Source organism: Gymnogyps californianus, chromosome 1, assembly GCF_018139145.2.
Source record: "Gymnogyps californianus isolate 813 chromosome 1, ASM1813914v2, whole genome shotgun sequence".
In the NCBI taxonomy this organism is placed as follows: domain Eukaryota; kingdom Metazoa; phylum Chordata; class Aves; order Accipitriformes; family Cathartidae; genus Gymnogyps; species Gymnogyps californianus.
The window spans coordinates 2672467-2689971 of NC_059471.1; the positions used below are offsets into that span (position 1 = coordinate 2672467).

A 17505-nucleotide genomic window follows, 5' to 3' on the forward strand; every position below is an offset into this window, starting at 1 on the left:
AAGTTCTTCCAGTTATTGGCAGAGAACAGAGTTCATACCCTGGGGTCGGTGTCTCTCCAACTGATCTCACTAATGAATAAAGTTACGGAGGAATGCAGCTTTTCCCTGACCCCGGTCATACATGTCAGCTACATCTAGAGAAATGCAGAAAGTTTAAGACTTGAATTTTGTCTTGGGAATTTTGTTTCACTTTTCCCATCTCTTCTTTACCCTCCCCCACCCAGCCAAATGTTGAGAAGAGTAACTTTTAGCTTTGGAAGTGTAGAATTGGAAGGAGAACAAACCATCACCCATTTTACATTGCCCTTTAATGAAAGAGGCAAATATAGTGAACTGCAAAGAATTGTAAAGCAGTCTAAATTTGTTTCAGACTTGCGCCTATTCTTAAGTTATAACTTCTGATAGCTTCATTAATTATCTCATTGTCTAAGCAATAAGGATGAACTTGTGCTGAACCTGCAGCGAGATCCAATTGATTAAATAATGGAATCTTTTGTTATTGACAGCAAAAGATGACGGAAGCATTGCTGTTGCCCTGGGCTACACCGCTCACTTGGTTTCAATGATATCCTACTTCTTACAAGTGCCACTCAGGTATCCTATAATTCACAAGGGCTCCCGGTCTACAATCAAAGATAATATCAATGACAAACTGACGGAGAAAGAGCGAGAGTAAGTATGTCTTAAATACGCTTATGTACTTTCTTCAAAGCAACAAATCAACAACAACAACAAAAAAACCTTGAACAGTTTTGGGTAGTCTGAAGTGACGGGGAGTTTGAAGTTTTTTGTTACTGCTTTCAGTAGACGTGGGACAGTCGTTTTGAGTTTCTCATGTTGGAATTGTGTGATCTAATAGAGTAGTTCAGCTTTCTCATTCTAGGTCTGTTGGCACGCATATACTGTTGATTGGGCTTCTAATAATGCTAAAAAAACTTAAATAGTGTGTTTTAGGTACTTTATAGGTAGGTTTTGGCTGCTGATTGGAAAACCTACCTTACAGGTACCTTATAGGTAGGTTTTGGCTGCTGATCGGAAAACTTGTCTTTCATGTTTTGCTCCTGGCTATGGGAATAAACTGCAGATAGCAAGTATAGCTTCGCTGAGGAGTTACTGCCAGTCCTGGAGCAGTGGTTGATAAACATGAGAAAATATATAGCTTCCTTTAACACAGAGGATTTTAATCAATTGAAAAAGAGCACTGTGAACTGTTATCTACTATAAATCAACTTAATATTCAGTAAAGAGTTCTTCATTTGTTCTGTAATCATTGTCTTTCAACATGTAGCTACACTATTGTTATTGTCGTGCTACTAGAAAACTATCTTGCTGTCCTTAAATTCTCTCTCTGAATGCCTTCTCCTGCATTTTGGCGCTTTGCCTCTTTTCCCACTGTCTTTGCACCTGTGCGCTCTAATATGAAAATTGCGGCAATTCTTGGTTAAGCTTCACTTTGTAGCCTGCAACCACAGAACTCAAAGGAATGTGACAGTGACCAGCTGTGGGAGGCCAGCTGCTCTGCTCCGATCCTGTGCATCTATGGCTGCCTGCAAAGTCAGGCTGGTTTTCCATATACAGGGTTTGAAAAGGCAGCAAAGGAAACGGCTGAGGGGAAATGAATTTGGGGAAAGCAGTTGTTTCTATTGACATGAAGCCTGTAGAAAAAAAACTCTTCTCTTTGGAAGTATGCAATCAAAGTATTATAATATTTTAACACTAATTCCTAATAGTCCAAATCAAGATGGAAGGGTCTTATTGTGCATAATTGAGAGGATTGGGATGCTTGGAAGCGTCTGATTTCTCTTTGAAGCTCAGTGACTTTTGGCAGGACAGCAGGGGTAACTTGCCTTAAGAGTTAAACTCACTGAGATCTTCCTGTTTTGGCACAATAAAATCTGACTATATAATTATGTCTTGCAAATTAATTTTGATACCATTTTAATAATTTGTCCAAACACTTCCTGGGTAACTTAATAGAACATTAATCTGTTTTGCTTCAGTTTAGTTCTCTAAGCATATGATCATACTCCTTCCTGTACATCACTTTCAGAAGGGCAGCAAACTAGAACATTTGTATCTGGAAAACAAATTTCTGAGGAGTAGAGCTGCCTGTGTGTGGGTGTATAAAGATTAAAACAATTTCCTGTTGTCTGAGACAAATTGGAAGGTTTAGTCCTTCAGGCCATAGCCTTCCAAACCCTCATGACTTAATACTTTATTTCGCAATAGATTTCTGAAAAGGAGAAAGTTTAGCTAAGTATATGAATCCCTGTTGGGCCATTTACCTGTGTTCTGCAAGATTTTTTCAGGATTAGCTCCTGCCTGAGATCTTCTCTTCCCAGCTATTGGAGAGTCAATCCTACCAACTCTCAAAGGACTTTGGTTGCTATGGAAAACCTCAAATGTCTTAACTTGCAGTTTTCTTTCTAAACTAATAGCTCATGTTTCTCACCTGCTCCTAGCTGAATTGAACATAGTGATTAACAGGCATTATTAAATTTCTTTATTTCAGTCACCTGTCCTTTAGCAGCTTTTCAAATGCCAACATAAACTGTTGAGTAATTACAGTGAGGTTTTTTCTGTACTCAGTCTTTACTGTAACACATAGCATCATGATTATTGACTAGGTTAAACATTTTACTTGGCTTTGTACTTTTGTTTTTTGGACTGCAGGGTTGCCCTGAGATCCATATTAAGAGCTTCTAAAAATTGTGCTTTGGGGGAATAGCTGATGTTTTCACTCGAGAGCAATTTCATAAGTACACGTGTTTATTTTTAATGTTATACTGTATAAATGTGTTACTTCACTTTCAAGTTTCTTTCCCAGCTTTTTAAAGCCCTTATAATAAGCTGGTTAAATATTTTGAGAGCTTTCAGAATGTAAGTTACATTTGGGAAATACTTTATCTGCTTCAAATTTGTTTACTTGAATGATCCAGGTCACTTAAATCTCAGGGTTCTTGTAGAAGTATTCAATTTTGTCTGCTGCAATTACTGTTCTATTGGAACTTAGGAGTGTACAAAAGAAGCAGGAGACTGTGGTGAGAACTTGTCTGGCCACATTACTGAAGGTAGAATGAGGTATAGAATACCTGCCAGTAGCATACAATATATGGTCAGCTTTGTAATTGTAGAGATATTAGTGTTTATAATCTATTCAATAACTGTTCCCTTCTTGTATTCCATAAAATAGTTTTGGTACTGCTAAAAGGCTGTAAGTTTTCTCCCATAAATCTACTTTTATGACTTTCTGAACCACTAAGGTAAGGCAAGAATACGATTTTCACTGAATATCGCATTAATGCGCTTCTTCAGTGGTTCCTTTCAGCATCTCCAGAGTGCATTGAATATGTAGGAAGAAAGAGTAGCATTCCTCAAAAGTTCTGGAGTCTGAAAGAATTCAAAGCAAATGATGGATATATCGCTCCCAAATTTAAGCTACTTAGGACAGCAGCATGTTCCTCTCTCCAGTGACAAACATGTTTGCTGAATAAACCACCTAAATTCTTTGGCACTGTTCTTGTGGAACTGAAACCTAGCACTTCATCGCGTTCTCATAAACATAGTAAGAATGCTGAGATTAAACTATTTATGATATGTTCTGACACTGTCTGTCAAGCCCTGCATTTAGTGCTTCTGTGAGTCTGCTCGCAGATGAATAGCTTCCAGTTTAGAGCAAAATAAGGATTGTTATGTCTGGAGTGAGACATACTTTGTGCAATTGCCTGTGTTGGTGTTGCTGCAATTGTCGTGGTATTTTTTATATAGTCTTCAGTTCAGTTCTCTTCTTTCAGTGTTGATACAAGCTAAACATCTCGCAAAGTAAATGCCTGCATTTTGCTGGCTGGAAGCTACTGAGTCTTTTAAACCATATCAGTCTACTCGTTAGTTTTAAAGTGAGTACAGTAAAGCACACTTATGCCATCTGTTTGGGAGTCTTTTGGCATCTCTGACTCAAAGCTATGCTCGGTTGCTACTTTCTATAATTGAAACTTCACATGACACTTCTACAACCTGCCAGTTGAATATTTAAGAATAGAATACACATTTAATCAAATCACATTAGACAGCTTGGAAATATGTATGCTCCCCTAAGAAAAGTAACGTTCTTTGGAGTTTAATCACCTTTCTGGTACACTACGTGTGTCTGGACAAGTGAAATGCACATTCAGAGAAATTATTTCTGTTGTATTTTTGCATTCTCTTTCATACTGTGTGTTTTAAAAGACTTTCAAGAACTCTTACTTCCCTGCTAGCTAATTTGGAAACAAGAATGGTTTCAAGAAAGAGTTTTGCTAACATTGGTTCTCTGTAGTAATCGTAAACAGAAAGCAAATAGTACATGCAGTCTGTTCTGGCTCATGCTACACCTTCTTCCCACCAAAGTGTGTTAAGGGAGGATTAGAAAAACTAGTAGTAAGAAAGTAACCACCTCAAAGTCATATTTTTGGGTTAGGGGGAAAAAAATGAAGGGGTAGAATACGTGATCGAAAAAGGTTTTGTATTTAAAAGGCAAAAAGAACATTGTAGTTTTCAAGCATAGGTACTGGAGCACATACAGGCATTTCAGGGTTGTCTGATCTCAAAGAAGTGCTATTTTTTTTTTCTTGTGTTGTACGTTTAAATATTGAACTTGTTGCCACTTAATGTTATAAAGGTCAAAAATACATATAAAGTTTAAAAACAAAATAAAGAAAAACCCAAACAGGCCCTAGACAGTCATGGAAGAAGCCTGATCTAGTCTGGTGTATTTTTTGCAGGAAAATTTTGGCATTAGCTGATCTGAGATAGCAGTAAACTACTGTAAAGGTTTCCTTGACATTTTATAGTTTATAGAAAGATTTAAGGTCTTTTCTTCCACTCTGCTTGACAAATACAGACACCAACAGGCCGAAGGATACGCAAACAGCTGTGATGCAGTCTTGGGCATCTGCATTCAAAGGCATCTGACATCTTTGCAGTAATGTTTTATGAATTTTTTGTACCTCAGGAACCAAACAGTTGTATGAAATGGCATAAGGAGGAATGAAATTGAGCATGCTGCCATGGCTTTCTAAATTATGCTAGTTCTTGTCCTGTCTGAACACCTTGTGTTGTCACTAAACATAGGAAATGTCTGTCTATTGCACTACTGTGTCCTCATAGAAAACAGGACCAAAATTGTATGCTGTGTTTGCAGCTAAAAGTGATAGGTCTGATCCTGAAATAATGTCCTGGAAACTATTTCTGTGATGTGGAGTTATACCTCCAAATTGTCTTTTTCTGGAGCTGAGCTTCATCATTATTGAGAACTTCAAGCATGCCAGAAGATTGTAATTATTAGTCAGTTTTTGTCTTGATGTTTAATTTAGGTACGGGTTCTAAAAGTAGCTGTTTTGAGCTAGGGTTGTGAAGATCTGCTGACATCAGACTTGATCTGGAAATGAAGTCTGAGTGCATCCGACCTCTTATATTGCAGAGGCACTGCAGCGCTCGGAACTAGCTGTAATTCTCTGGGTGCCAATACCTTAAAGGCCAGTTTCATTTCATTGCCGTAGCCCGTGTGGGAAGTGCAAAGGTATGAATAATAAAAACAGGTCATCTTTCACTGGGATGAGGCAGTCTTGCAGCAACTGAAGAGCATGAAAGCATGAAACGCAGCTGCCCTTGTTGGATCTTTAGAATACTTATGGATTCCTTAAGGATGTAAAGCCATGAGTGAGTTTATCCTGATACAGCTTCTGTACAGCTAAAGGTGACGTGCAAGTGCAGGGCCAAAGGGCTGCAGCACTGTGTGTGGCGAATGTTAACGTATCTGCACGGCTTGTTGATTGAGCCTTGAATTCAAACCAGCAGGTTGGTTTACCCCGGTTTGGGATGCTTTTAATTAGTTTAGGGAGCCAAATTGCAGAGAAGTGGAAAAGTTAAGAGTAAGTTGGGCCAGATGTACTTTTAATCTGCACATGTTCAAGCAGTTAATTTGATATGTTGGTGGCGTATTTTTAGACATACTCATTTGCACTGATAAAGAAAGCTTCCATTATATTGTGTGTGGTTCACACAGTGTTAAGTCATGCAATATGAGTTACCAACAGCATAAGTTCTGATGTAAAAAGTTTCACTTCTCAGGCCTGTGAGTAAAGCAAAGGTTGTATCAAAGCCATTTCTGCTACAAGACTGCTTCCAAATTACCTTTCTCAATGTGTTGTTGTTCAGTTCTTTTAAGTGTGACAAGCTGGATTTGCAAAGAAGTGGAGATAAGTGTTGCTGAACAGGCATATGGACAATTTCGGAGCATTTGGAAACCACTTGTTGAATGAATGTAGTCTAAAAGTGGTCCTCACTACTGTGGCCTTGCTCCTGTTTCAAAGAATGGGAAAGTCAGAGTTTCAGCTGTAGTAGAGCTAGTACAACTGAAGGTGGTTGTTGCTTTGTGCCTGGTAACAGATAAGCCACTTGCAACAAAGCAATCTGAAAAATCGTGACACAAGCAAGTGAGGAATAACTTTTCACTGACATTAACATCTTTCCAACTCAATCAAGAAGTCTTTAATCATATTTAGTACTTTGGCTGAGATAATAAAAATGGCAGCTTTGGGAAGAAATCTTGGCAAACTGAAATCAGATGGAGGGAGATGGTTTGTTGAGAAATCTAATAGCTGTCAAAGCAAAGTTGATTCTTTGTGGTAGATTGAGTGTGTGTTAAGTGTTCAACTGTATTGCTCAAATAATGCTTTTTGCCATGAACTTATCTTGAACTGTATTTTTACGTTCCACATTCTTGAGGATATTTAGCTAGAATCTTGGCTTATTTTATTCTTGATCACCAAAATAATGCTTTTGCCTTCACTGGGTCAGCAGATATTACTGTGCGTAGATTAAGAACTAGATCAGGTGTTCTTTAATAAATTTAGATACTGTTAACACTATTTCTGGGAACTAGAAGCTTTTACATGCTCCTGGCCAGTCTGAGAAAGCAGATTTTGTTTACTGCAGTAGATGAGACCACTGACCCCAGATATCTACAGCTGAGAAATGTTTCTGTGAAGACATACTAGTCTGAATTTACTCCCATTGGAACACTGTACTCCTGATGAGATTATTTTTCAAAACATTACTTCATTTTTCAATAAGCAGGGACTTGACCTGTATAGTGTCCTCTAGTTAAAAATGATCCTTCAGTGGCAGGGAGATTTAAAGTTCTGATAGCGAGGTTGTCTGCTCTGTCCTTACTGATAGTCCTTGCGTTGTGATATCCATCACGGCTTGTATGTAGCAAGCCTTGAATTCAAGCTGAAATATGTCACGGAAATGCACAATTTACAAAAAAGCCATCAGTGTCGCTTCTTCCGTGGATTGCTAGCTATGTTTTTGAGGTGTTTGAAAGTGTTATTTGCTGAAGTAGTAGAATGATACCCTCTTGTATAAATTGGTGACTGTCTTGTCAAGAACTGCCTGACTTTCATAATCTGGGTCTTTGCTTTCTTTTCCTGTGTACAGCCTGTACATATTGAAGCTATTGTACATTCTCCAAGAGCAAGGTCACAGCAGTTACACTTCTTAATAGAAAGATGGCAGTGCTTCTGCTTTCGATTATCTTCTTGTTGAGCTATTCAGATAGGCATTTTGAAAATACATTTCTTAAAGATAAACTGCCAATATGTTTTCCTTTCTCAGTAAACTAATTATCTTTGTATTGTGTAAAGCTTGAATGAGGATATGCTTTTTTCCCTTGGCAGTCTGTATTTTTGTCATCAAGTTTGTTTTACAAGTGCAGTGCTTTCTCTCAAGTAGAAACTAAAAACCATATAGTAATCAAATCTGAATTCACTTGTGATTTGTGATTCATATTCATGACTTAATCTCATCTCTAACAAAGCAAAGTGCACACTTGTAATCCTTTTTTTTTTTCTACCTTTTTATTTGATTTCAGTGTTGCTCACCAGGTGGGGATCTTAACTTTTCCGTTTAAAACTTTTCCAATCATATGATGATTGTTGGCAGACTAGATAGCTGTTCCTGGTGGGCTAGTAGTCACCCTAGGGTCAGTTTGTGGCCTCCACCATCAACTGGTAGCTTGATCTAAAAAGGATCTGAAGTGCTCTGTGTTGCATCTCTATAATTGAGAAGTCTGGTGGTGATGGCAGTTTCATACTATTGCGTTTTAGTTGTGTTCCTTCCAACAAGCACTCAGCTGCTTGGGTCTGCTACTTCAGGTCTGTGCCAGTCTCTGCTCTGAAGCTGATACAACCATGGTGCAGCTTATCTGAGAAGGAAACAGGTTTTGAAGCTGTGCAGCCAAAGCTTCTTGTGCCTTGGTCTTCTGGTGGAGCGCTAAGAGGTTGGAAGTGCTGGGTATATTGGTGCCTGTGGCTCTTCAGCAACCTACTTTTCCTAATACTTAATTCGAAGTGCGCTGGGGAATAGTGATTTCAAGTGAGCTGGCTGGACGATGGTGGTCCTTCTCACTTAAAAGCCTTTCAAGGTTTGCTTTCTTCTGGTTCGGAAGAGTCCCAGCACTTTTAAATAATGGAAGCTTTCTCCTCTGGATACAACATTCCTTTACAATGAGCAAACAGGATGTGGTTAGGTTGGAGGGAAAACACTAGCTCCTTCCTCCCCTGCCTGCCCCCCTCACAGACCCCCAAAAGGAGGTGAGGTTGAAATAACTCAAACTTCAGTAAATATTTAAACCTTGTGCTTGTACACTCCTCATACTTCAGTCATATCAGGCAAGAACTTGTGACTTTTTCGGGTCATTATCTTATCTGGATTGGACTATTTGGTTCTATCCTCGTATAGGGTGTCCTGTCTATGGGCTTAAGCTTGAAATTCGTCATTTTCTAAACTGCTCTGTTTTTTGGTAGTGTTGTGTGAGGCACAGTTGTTCCCTAGATCTGATGGATGACTCTGCTATCACACCGGTGACTGTTGCAGTCACAGAAGTTACGTCAGTCCTTTATCCGTATAATAGTGAATAATTGGATTTCAGCTGCATTCTGCCAAGTCTGCTCTACAGTCATCTCCCTGCAGCCATTCTGCTTACTGTCCCTGAAAATAAGAAGTGAAGGAAAAAACCATGTCAAGTTTGTTCTCTGGCAAATTCGGTGGGTGCAGTTGGGCAGGAAGTATCAAAGGTACTGCAAATAAGGTGATGTGAACATACAGTGGTGTCAGCTTCATTTAGTTGGTGGACTAAGTTTCTGATCTTCAGGTAACTACTGGATAATTAAGTGTTCTTAAAACATAAATGTGCTTGCTGTTAATTTAGCTTGCAAAGCTACAAATATTACTGGTCCTTGAACTTTTGCATCACTTTGGAAATTAAGGTTATCTAACACAATTCCAAACTAGATTTTGGATTTTACTTACATTTGCCAAATGGGATGTAATATGCTATTTAAATTGTGCCACACTTCAGCCTGTGGAAAACAGTTAGATGTGATGTGTAAAAATCATTATTTTACTGACTTCTTCCCTAAAGAGCTTTCTGAAGTAGAGATTAAACTCTGAGACTTTAATATAATTTGGGATATGGCAGAAGTCTGAACAGAAGAGAGAATAAAAGATCTAAAACATATGGTGTAATACCAAAGTAGAAGCAGGTGAAAGCAGTTAAAAATGAAGCAATTTCTTAAGCTTTAAAAATAGTTTGTATTAAAGACAGGCGGTTATAGACAATAAAAATTGGCCACCAATATATTGGTACATATGTGATTTTTCTGGATATAGAGGAGTTCATAAATCACAGAACACAACAGTAAATGTATTTGGACTTGAATTCATAAGAGATACTTGAGGTCTGAAATAAATGCAGGGAATAAGGATTCTTTCAGCTTTTCCTAACAGTTACCATCTGACTGAACCAAGAATCCTGTGGTGATTTACTCCATATTCATCAAACACTGAAGTTACTATGTAAAACAGCTAAAGATTAGCTGAGGATATAAAATTAAATGAGATCTTGATGGCTGATAAGTACTTGTCTAAGGTCAGCTGAAAAAGGTAGGACAGTGAAGAGAAGTTCTTAGTGGTTAGAGTAGAATATTTAGCACAATTTATTTGAGTTGTAAGAAGGGTGGTCTAATGCTTAAAACACTGAAATTAGGCTAATAGCATTTTTAGCTTTGAAACAGACATCTCGTTTTCCAGAATCAATATCTGTGGGCAACGTAAGCAATCTTTAAAAAAACCTTTTTTTCTGTAGTCAGTTTTCTGATTTTTTTGAATACGTCAGTATTAGTGAGCAGTTTTGGTTAGAGACACTGTATAGGAAACTTCCTGCCCATGCTGTCTTATCAAAACCAGTGGTGGTGTCCATATATTCAAAAGTCAGTCAGAGATGAGTTAAAACCCTTTCTTTTGTTAAGAAGTAACTAATACTTTTTATAAGGGAAAAAACCCACCTAACCTGATTGATCCGAACTGTAGGCATCTCACCTTAAACTGTAAATATGAAAAAGAAAAATCCTTGCAAGAGGCTTTTCTCTACCATCTACCCCTGAAATTTCTCAGACTTACTTTCAGCGGCACATAAGCATAGTCTCCTTCGTTATGCCTTGAATCATAGAAAATAAGGCTGAAATCAACACTGGAAAGTAATTTAGACAATCTTCCTACCCCAAGAAAGGATGAAGTTTATTTAGAGGGAAGTGTTACCATAGCTGAGAATACAGGGTGGTTTGAACTTGCCTTAGAGACCATACATTAGACTTCTTTGTGCCTGTAGCTTTATGATTATAAGATGATCTGCCTGTATCTGGATGAACAGGTAGTTTCAGCAACACGGAGCGATGGCTGGTGGTCTCAAGGGGCACGCTGCAGCTTTTGGATCGGATTGCTGCAGAGATGTCATAGAGTCACAGTCTGCTTCCAGCAGAAATGTCTTCAGGCCCCTAGACAGGTACAGCTGGCAAAGGCATTCATTGAAACTCCTGTCTGCTCATCCTATACTGCCCCCAGACCACAAATGTGTTTAGCCCTATTCAAGAATACATCTTGAACTGAAAATTGAAATTTGCCTTGGTTTAACACTGGTATTTCTGTTTACCTGTTTTTGCATCTTAATGATTCAGCTGGAGTGGAAAGGATGGCAACCAGCCACCATTTGTTTTCCGTATTGACTGGAAATGCATATATTGAGTTTCTTTTTTTTTTTTCTTTTTTTTTACAGAAAGACTTTTAAACCAGAGTTGACAATTTATTACCTGTTTACAGTCTTTGTAACCTTAAAAAATGTGATTTACTGTAGTAAGATTATACTTTGCTTTTCAGTTTCTTAGAGGTATGCGTGTTTGTTATGACTAAGATGTGTTCTACTTGACTAAATACCATGTTAGAAAAAAATCTCATGAGAGTAAAGACTAACTCCAAAGTAACAGCTCCCTAAGAGTACTGTTGATGATATAGTTGGGTATTTGTAAGCTTGATACCCATCAGAGTGGTATTTCTTATGGAAATGTTCAAACTGACTATTTTAAAACTTAGCATTTGTGAAGTGTTGCAAGATCCTTGAAGAACTCAAAATTTAATTCCATTGTTGATGGTAGGGTGGTGGTTCTGTAGTTTCAACTTGGAGAATAGGTAGACTTTCGGCCCTGTTTTTTATTTAAAAGGCTGACTTGAGATTACTTTTCCCCATCAGAGTAACTGTGAACAAAGCACGTAACCTTTGCCTCGCTTTTTCCTTTTCACAACTCTTTTGGGAGGGTTTAATGAGGCTTAGTACCCTAGAAACTTTCACATGGAGTCTACAGTGTAAAATAACACCAATGTTGACACTTCGCTTAGCCACTCCTTTTAGCTGGGATTTCTTCCTTTTCCACCCCTGTTTGCCTGGGCAGTTTACAAGGAAATTAGAGATTCTTCCTCTTAGGCTTGCACTAATCTGTATTCTGATACTTGAGCGCACGCTTTGATTTGTCGGTCTCATTTGAGTTTCTTACAAGTAGATATATTTGGTTATGTAGATCAGTAGTGCTCTAAGCCTTGACCTGCTCATACTTGTTTGCTTACTCATTGCCTATCAGCAAAACCTCCTTATGTGTAAATAGACTGAAAATCAGTTGCCCTATGTACTTCAAAAACCCCTTCTTTGTTCTTAGAACTGCTCATGGTTAGTGGCATCCAGTTGTGTTAAACATGGGATTTCAGTGCTGAGAATAGTATCTGATTTGAATATTAGGTGTCTTCGATGGAAGAGGAGCGTTTCTTGACTAGCAGTTAATAATGTGCTCCCTTCTGACTTCCATGCCAGTTTTTCTTGGACGAGGTTTAAGCTGAAGCGTTCTTTATCCAGCAGCTGATGTCTGCTTAGGAAGTGTGGCAGTAATTAATAGGGGATAGGTTGAAATAAAGCAGTTGATGTTGACTTGTTGGAATTAAGATTGCAGGTAGAGAGGAGATGCATATTCTTGGGAACCCTCCAAGCAGGAGAGATGGGAGAGAGGTAAGGTGGGAGTGGATGAGTTACCATCTCTATTCTAAGCTCTGCTAAAATGAATTTATTCAGAGATGATTAGAAGTGCCTTGTAATTGCTTCTATGATTTATTAATTTTTTTTTAACTGTTGCCCATGAGAAATGGCAATCAAAACCTCTTCTTGTTTGACTGGGAAAACTTGAGTCTTGAATGTATTAGTGTTAGTACAAGCCTCGTGTGTGCTTTGAGGCTGTAAGCATGATACTGTTCTGGTTCGCTGTGGAAGAAACTGTTCTGTCATTGTGGTATCACAAGTAGAAGAATACAACTTTTGTCCAAAGTAACATGCCATGAGAGGGGAGGTGAGCTATGTGTCTAAAAATGTCATGCATGTGTATGTTTTGTGGTTTATTACGGATTTGCCTCTGTTCCTGCAGTGTGGTACAGCTGGGTAACACCGGTCATCTGACTTGTATCCCAGTGAGTCCTATAAAACAACACATGACTCAAAGAAATTAATAAAACCTTTGCATTTGTCACAGTCCTTCGGGATTAAATAAGCAAAACATAAAACTTCCAAAACAAACGTAAGCTTTTAAGATCGAGAATCCTCTTTATGTTATCTTAGATCTTAAAGGCGCATATTGACCATCTGGTTAAAATCAGTCTGGTGTGCAGTTTGGATCACTCTTACACAGTGTTCTCTACCTTCTGAATTCAGAGAGGAACTCGTTTAATTTCAGCATCTTTTGGCACAATTGTCATAGATCCTAAAGCTGCCTTTCCATGTGACTGCTAGCTTCTTGTTCCCTTTGTCACTACTGGTCCTTGTGCTTTTCCCCAGCACAGGCTCTTAGCATTGCTGACATGTCAGATGTCTTAAGTGAAGCGAGAATAGCCTTGAGTACAGTGGAAACACGAGGTGCAGAAACAACTCCAAATGGGGTTAACCTGTTCTAAGTTACTAAATGTTGTGGGTTTTTCCTGCATCAAGTTAACGTTCTCTGAACTAAGATTGTCTTTATGAGTTGCTGTTAAAATTATTGCTGCTGTATGCCAGCTGAGCAGTGTGCTCTTTGTATGTAGAAATAGAATATCTACAGTAAACTCAGGGTGTATTAGGGCTGTGTTTTAAGAAGTCTGCACACTATTGAAAAGTAATATTCTATAGTCGTAAGATAAATATCAACATATTTTTACAAGGGCACGCTTTGAACCTCACTGAGCAGAAGCTGTTTTGTTCACAATTACTGCTTGCTAGCATGGTAGGTGTATGGTTTCCTTACAGCGTGTAAGTGTACTGCTCTGAGAAGGACTAGAGCACGACTTCCGAGTGTACTCAGAACAAGTTTCCTACTACTTGGTAACTTCTCTCAGATGATCTCTTCTGGTGATTACGCAACAGACACCTGTAGCTTGTTTTTTTTCTTCTTTCCACTAAGCATATCACACTTATCCCTTTGAATGTGTCATCTTAGAGTAAGTATCTGTATTCTGCTTTAAAGGAGCTTAATGATTTCCCGCCCCCCCAAATGTATCAGCAAGAATGGAAACAAGGAAGGTACGTGTTGGAGTAGAATGGGCGGGCGGATGCCATTTTGCATTTTGAGTGCTTCGTGATTATAAAAATGCTAAAATAGTAATTTTCAAATGTATTTTTTAAGTATAACTAAAACCTTACACAGCAGACTTAACTTCTTGCAGCATGCCAAAGTGAGAGATTTAGCTTACAGTCGTGCTTTTCTAAGGAGCAGGCAAGAAGAATTTCACATAGGGAGCCAGCAGTTAAAGTTGCATTCAATTATACTCAATGAAGCACTATATAAAATGTCGTGGTTCCTCTCCCTTAGGTTTATTGCTTGTGACCAGGCTTAATGGGCAAGCAAGATAACACACAAAGAAAGAGACATAAAAGTTGGTAATATTTTTCTCTGAGTTATAAATGTGCATACACAAAGACATCCACTGACATTTTTCAAGACTTTCATGTAAATGATTATGTTATGAAAGCTGACACGAGGATGTATGTAGTTCAGAGTCTTTCAAGATTATTTAGTGGAAGTTAAAGGACAGAAATGTGAGTATTAGCAAAGAAGCAGGACCAACGTGATAAACAGAAAAGCTTAATCTTTACCACTTAAGAGAAACTGTGTGTGGGAGATGGTAGCGAGCACTGTAAAACAGTTTTTATCCTCTTTTTTATACTGCACATATCGAAGAGTTCTGTGTCTAATAATAGAATACATGGTTCCTATTACTAGTGACTTAATGAAATACTATCTTCTAGTGAAACATGGTTTGTGTTCCTAATGGTGCTTTTATTGTCAAGCTCGAGTTAGTTTTATACTGTTAATTGTAAAGGTATCCTTTAAATCTAAATCCTGCTCTATTTGGGTAGTGTAATTGTAGATATTGAAATGAATTCCTTTTGATTTGTATTTTACACTTAGGATAATGCATCGTGGAATTTTTGTAGCATGTGTTCATTTTGAAAGACTTTATTTTCTTGCATGGGGAACTAGTTGGATTTATAGATCTATTAAGCAAGGTGAGCTAGATATATACTATTCATGGTGATTTTTATATTCCTCAACTTGAAGTGACCTAGTGAGTTTGAAAGTAGCATAAAACTTGAAGCTGACATCTTAATATTTGATCTGCTGTGATCATGACCTGTTAACCTTTAGCTTTAACGGTGCTACATAATTCTCCTTAAAAGTTGCAAATGTACTCTACTGCGGGGCTGATTGATGATAAAATACACTTTGCGTAATCTCCCCTCTAGAATGTGTGTTGTTTCTAGTAGATATTGATCTCCTGTATTTGTTATCTTATATTTGAGAGAGACTTTGGTTTCTGATGTAATGTGGGTTTTGTGCAGATAATACGCTCAGCATCTTGATTAGGAGCTACAGAACATACGGTTCTTGAAAAGGCAAAAGCTTGCTTCATGGTGTAGTTCCCATAAACATAAATTTTAGATTGTACTAAGATTACTGTATTGACCGTGATGACCTCATAACCTCTGGTGGTAAGGAAGAGTCAAAAGACAATCCTAAGAAATGAAGTGTACAGATATTAAAACTGTTTATGAGAGCGGCTTCACTTAAGCAAAGATTCTTAGAACACATGCATAAAATTATATTCTTTAATGCAGATGGTCAAACAGCTTCAACACTTTAGGGACTTAACTCACACAGCAGTTAAGACAGAAATAAGCTGTGCTACTTTCTTATAAGCTATTTGCTACATCTAGGTATTTAAAATTGTGAAAAATGCTTTACCTATTAAATAGAAGAAATAAACAATTAAGAATATAATATTTGCAAGGGCTGTAGCGACCTATGATGCTGTAACTGACCTGAGCCTTTGGTGTGTGTGTGAAGCTTGTTGAAAGGAAAGGAATCACTTATATTCTCTGAGCGTTGTTCTGGTGTGACGGTAAGTGAGCCTGCAAATGTCTTCTGTATGTGAAGAGATTTGTGCTCTTTCAATCCCAAAATAACGCTCAAAAGAGAACACCGTTCTTAAAAGATTATTTCTATTTGGAAATGAGCTAACCAAATGCAAATGGCTGAATACAAAGGGATAACGTGGGATCTGGTATTAAGCTGTATGCTTCTTAAAATATGCTTCGCTTAGGGAGAGGAATGTTGCAGCACTGGGAGAGTCATAAAGCATCTTTTAAAAACCTAAAATACTTTAGAAAAGGTAATTCATTAGCTGAATTTTGACATCGGTTCTTAAAAGGCTGCTTGACTGGAGTTGCAGAGGGTTCCTGGGAGAAGTCAGCAAGGGAGGCTTTTTAAACCTTTACCTTCTCAGAAAAGGAGTCTGTGGCTTTTTGAAGTTTACATAAGCATCTGAATAATTTCACCTTAAATGCTTTTTTTTTTCCCCTTTTTTTCTTTCCGATCAGATTTCCTTTATATCCAAAAGGAGGGGAGAAGCTTCAGTTTGAATATGGAGTATATCTTCTCAACAAAAATATAGCACAGGTTGGTATACCAAGATTGTTTGGGTTTTTTTTTATTTATATCTACTATCTGCTTAATGTCAGTATGGCATGAGTGTGCATCTACTGTCTTGTGATGCTATTCTCTATGGCAAACATCTGTGAACTAGTGGAGGTGTTCTTCAAATCATTGTCTTACCTTACCTTACAGCTTTGTGCTTGAGATTTTCTTCTGTGGTGCTTAGGGAAGGGCTCGCCAGCTAATAATGAACCTTTTCCTTTTCAAATAGTAAATGCTATGAGTCTATATGCACTGTTTTGAAAATTGTAAATGTTTGTTCTGTTATTTTTATTCTGTCATACTTGAAGATTCATTTGTGTCGTTCTCATTGCTGTGTCTTTAATTTTGCTGTATTATTACTTTAACTAGTATTCTACCCCTATACTTATGATAAGAAAACACAACAAACTGGAAAATCTTAGTCATGCATTTACAAGATTTAGAGGACTTTTCTTTTTTTAATGTAATCACCCGTACTTTCTTGCTCTTAATGTATTTTAAAAATCATCCTTTACTTTGGCAAATGCATGAGAGTTTACAAATTTACAAACCTGTATTTGAGGTGGTACTAATGCCTGCTGCTAACACATTTCATATGGAGTTCAGAAAATGTTCAAAAAGCTGGTCTGAAAGGGACCTGGGGAGGCCATTTAGACTGTTGCCTAGTCCTAGGGCAGGGTCAGCCGCTCTTATGCTATCCCTGGTAGATGTTTGTATAACTTTCCCTGAAGGAAGACCTGTGATCTAAGTACTACTTAGTTCCAATGCGTGACTGTCTGGGTCATTACAGTCTTTTCTGACATCTAATCCAAATCTGTCTTGCTTCTGTTTAATCACATAATCACTTATTGTAATACTCTGTTCATTTAAGTCTCTTCCTCTTTGTAAACTTCTACGCACTGAAAGACAACCTCTCCTTTTTAAAGTGTTATCTCATGGGTCATGTCTCTTAATTTCTGAGCATTCTTGTTGTCTCTTATTCTCCATCTGAATCCACATCTTTCTTGAAGTGCAGTGCCCAAAGCTGGATACAGTGTGCAACTGCTGCCTTCAAAACATTGAGTAGGATAGGAGAAATGCTTCACAGGTC

The 17505-nt window shown here is 38.0% G+C and overlaps 1 protein-coding gene across 1 annotated transcript in view; it reads left to right on the top strand.

Moving 5' to 3' along the window:
* UVRAG (UV radiation resistance associated) overlaps positions 1 to 17505 on the top strand; it is a 98725-nt gene that overhangs the window by 49462 nt on the left and 31758 nt on the right. The window contains exons 12-13 of the mRNA XM_050902689.1: positions 507 to 672; positions 16319 to 16397. Of these exons, the coding sequence (XP_050758646.1) occupies positions 507 to 672; positions 16319 to 16397 (245 nt within the window). The remainder of the gene's footprint in view (positions 1 to 506; positions 673 to 16318; positions 16398 to 17505) is intronic.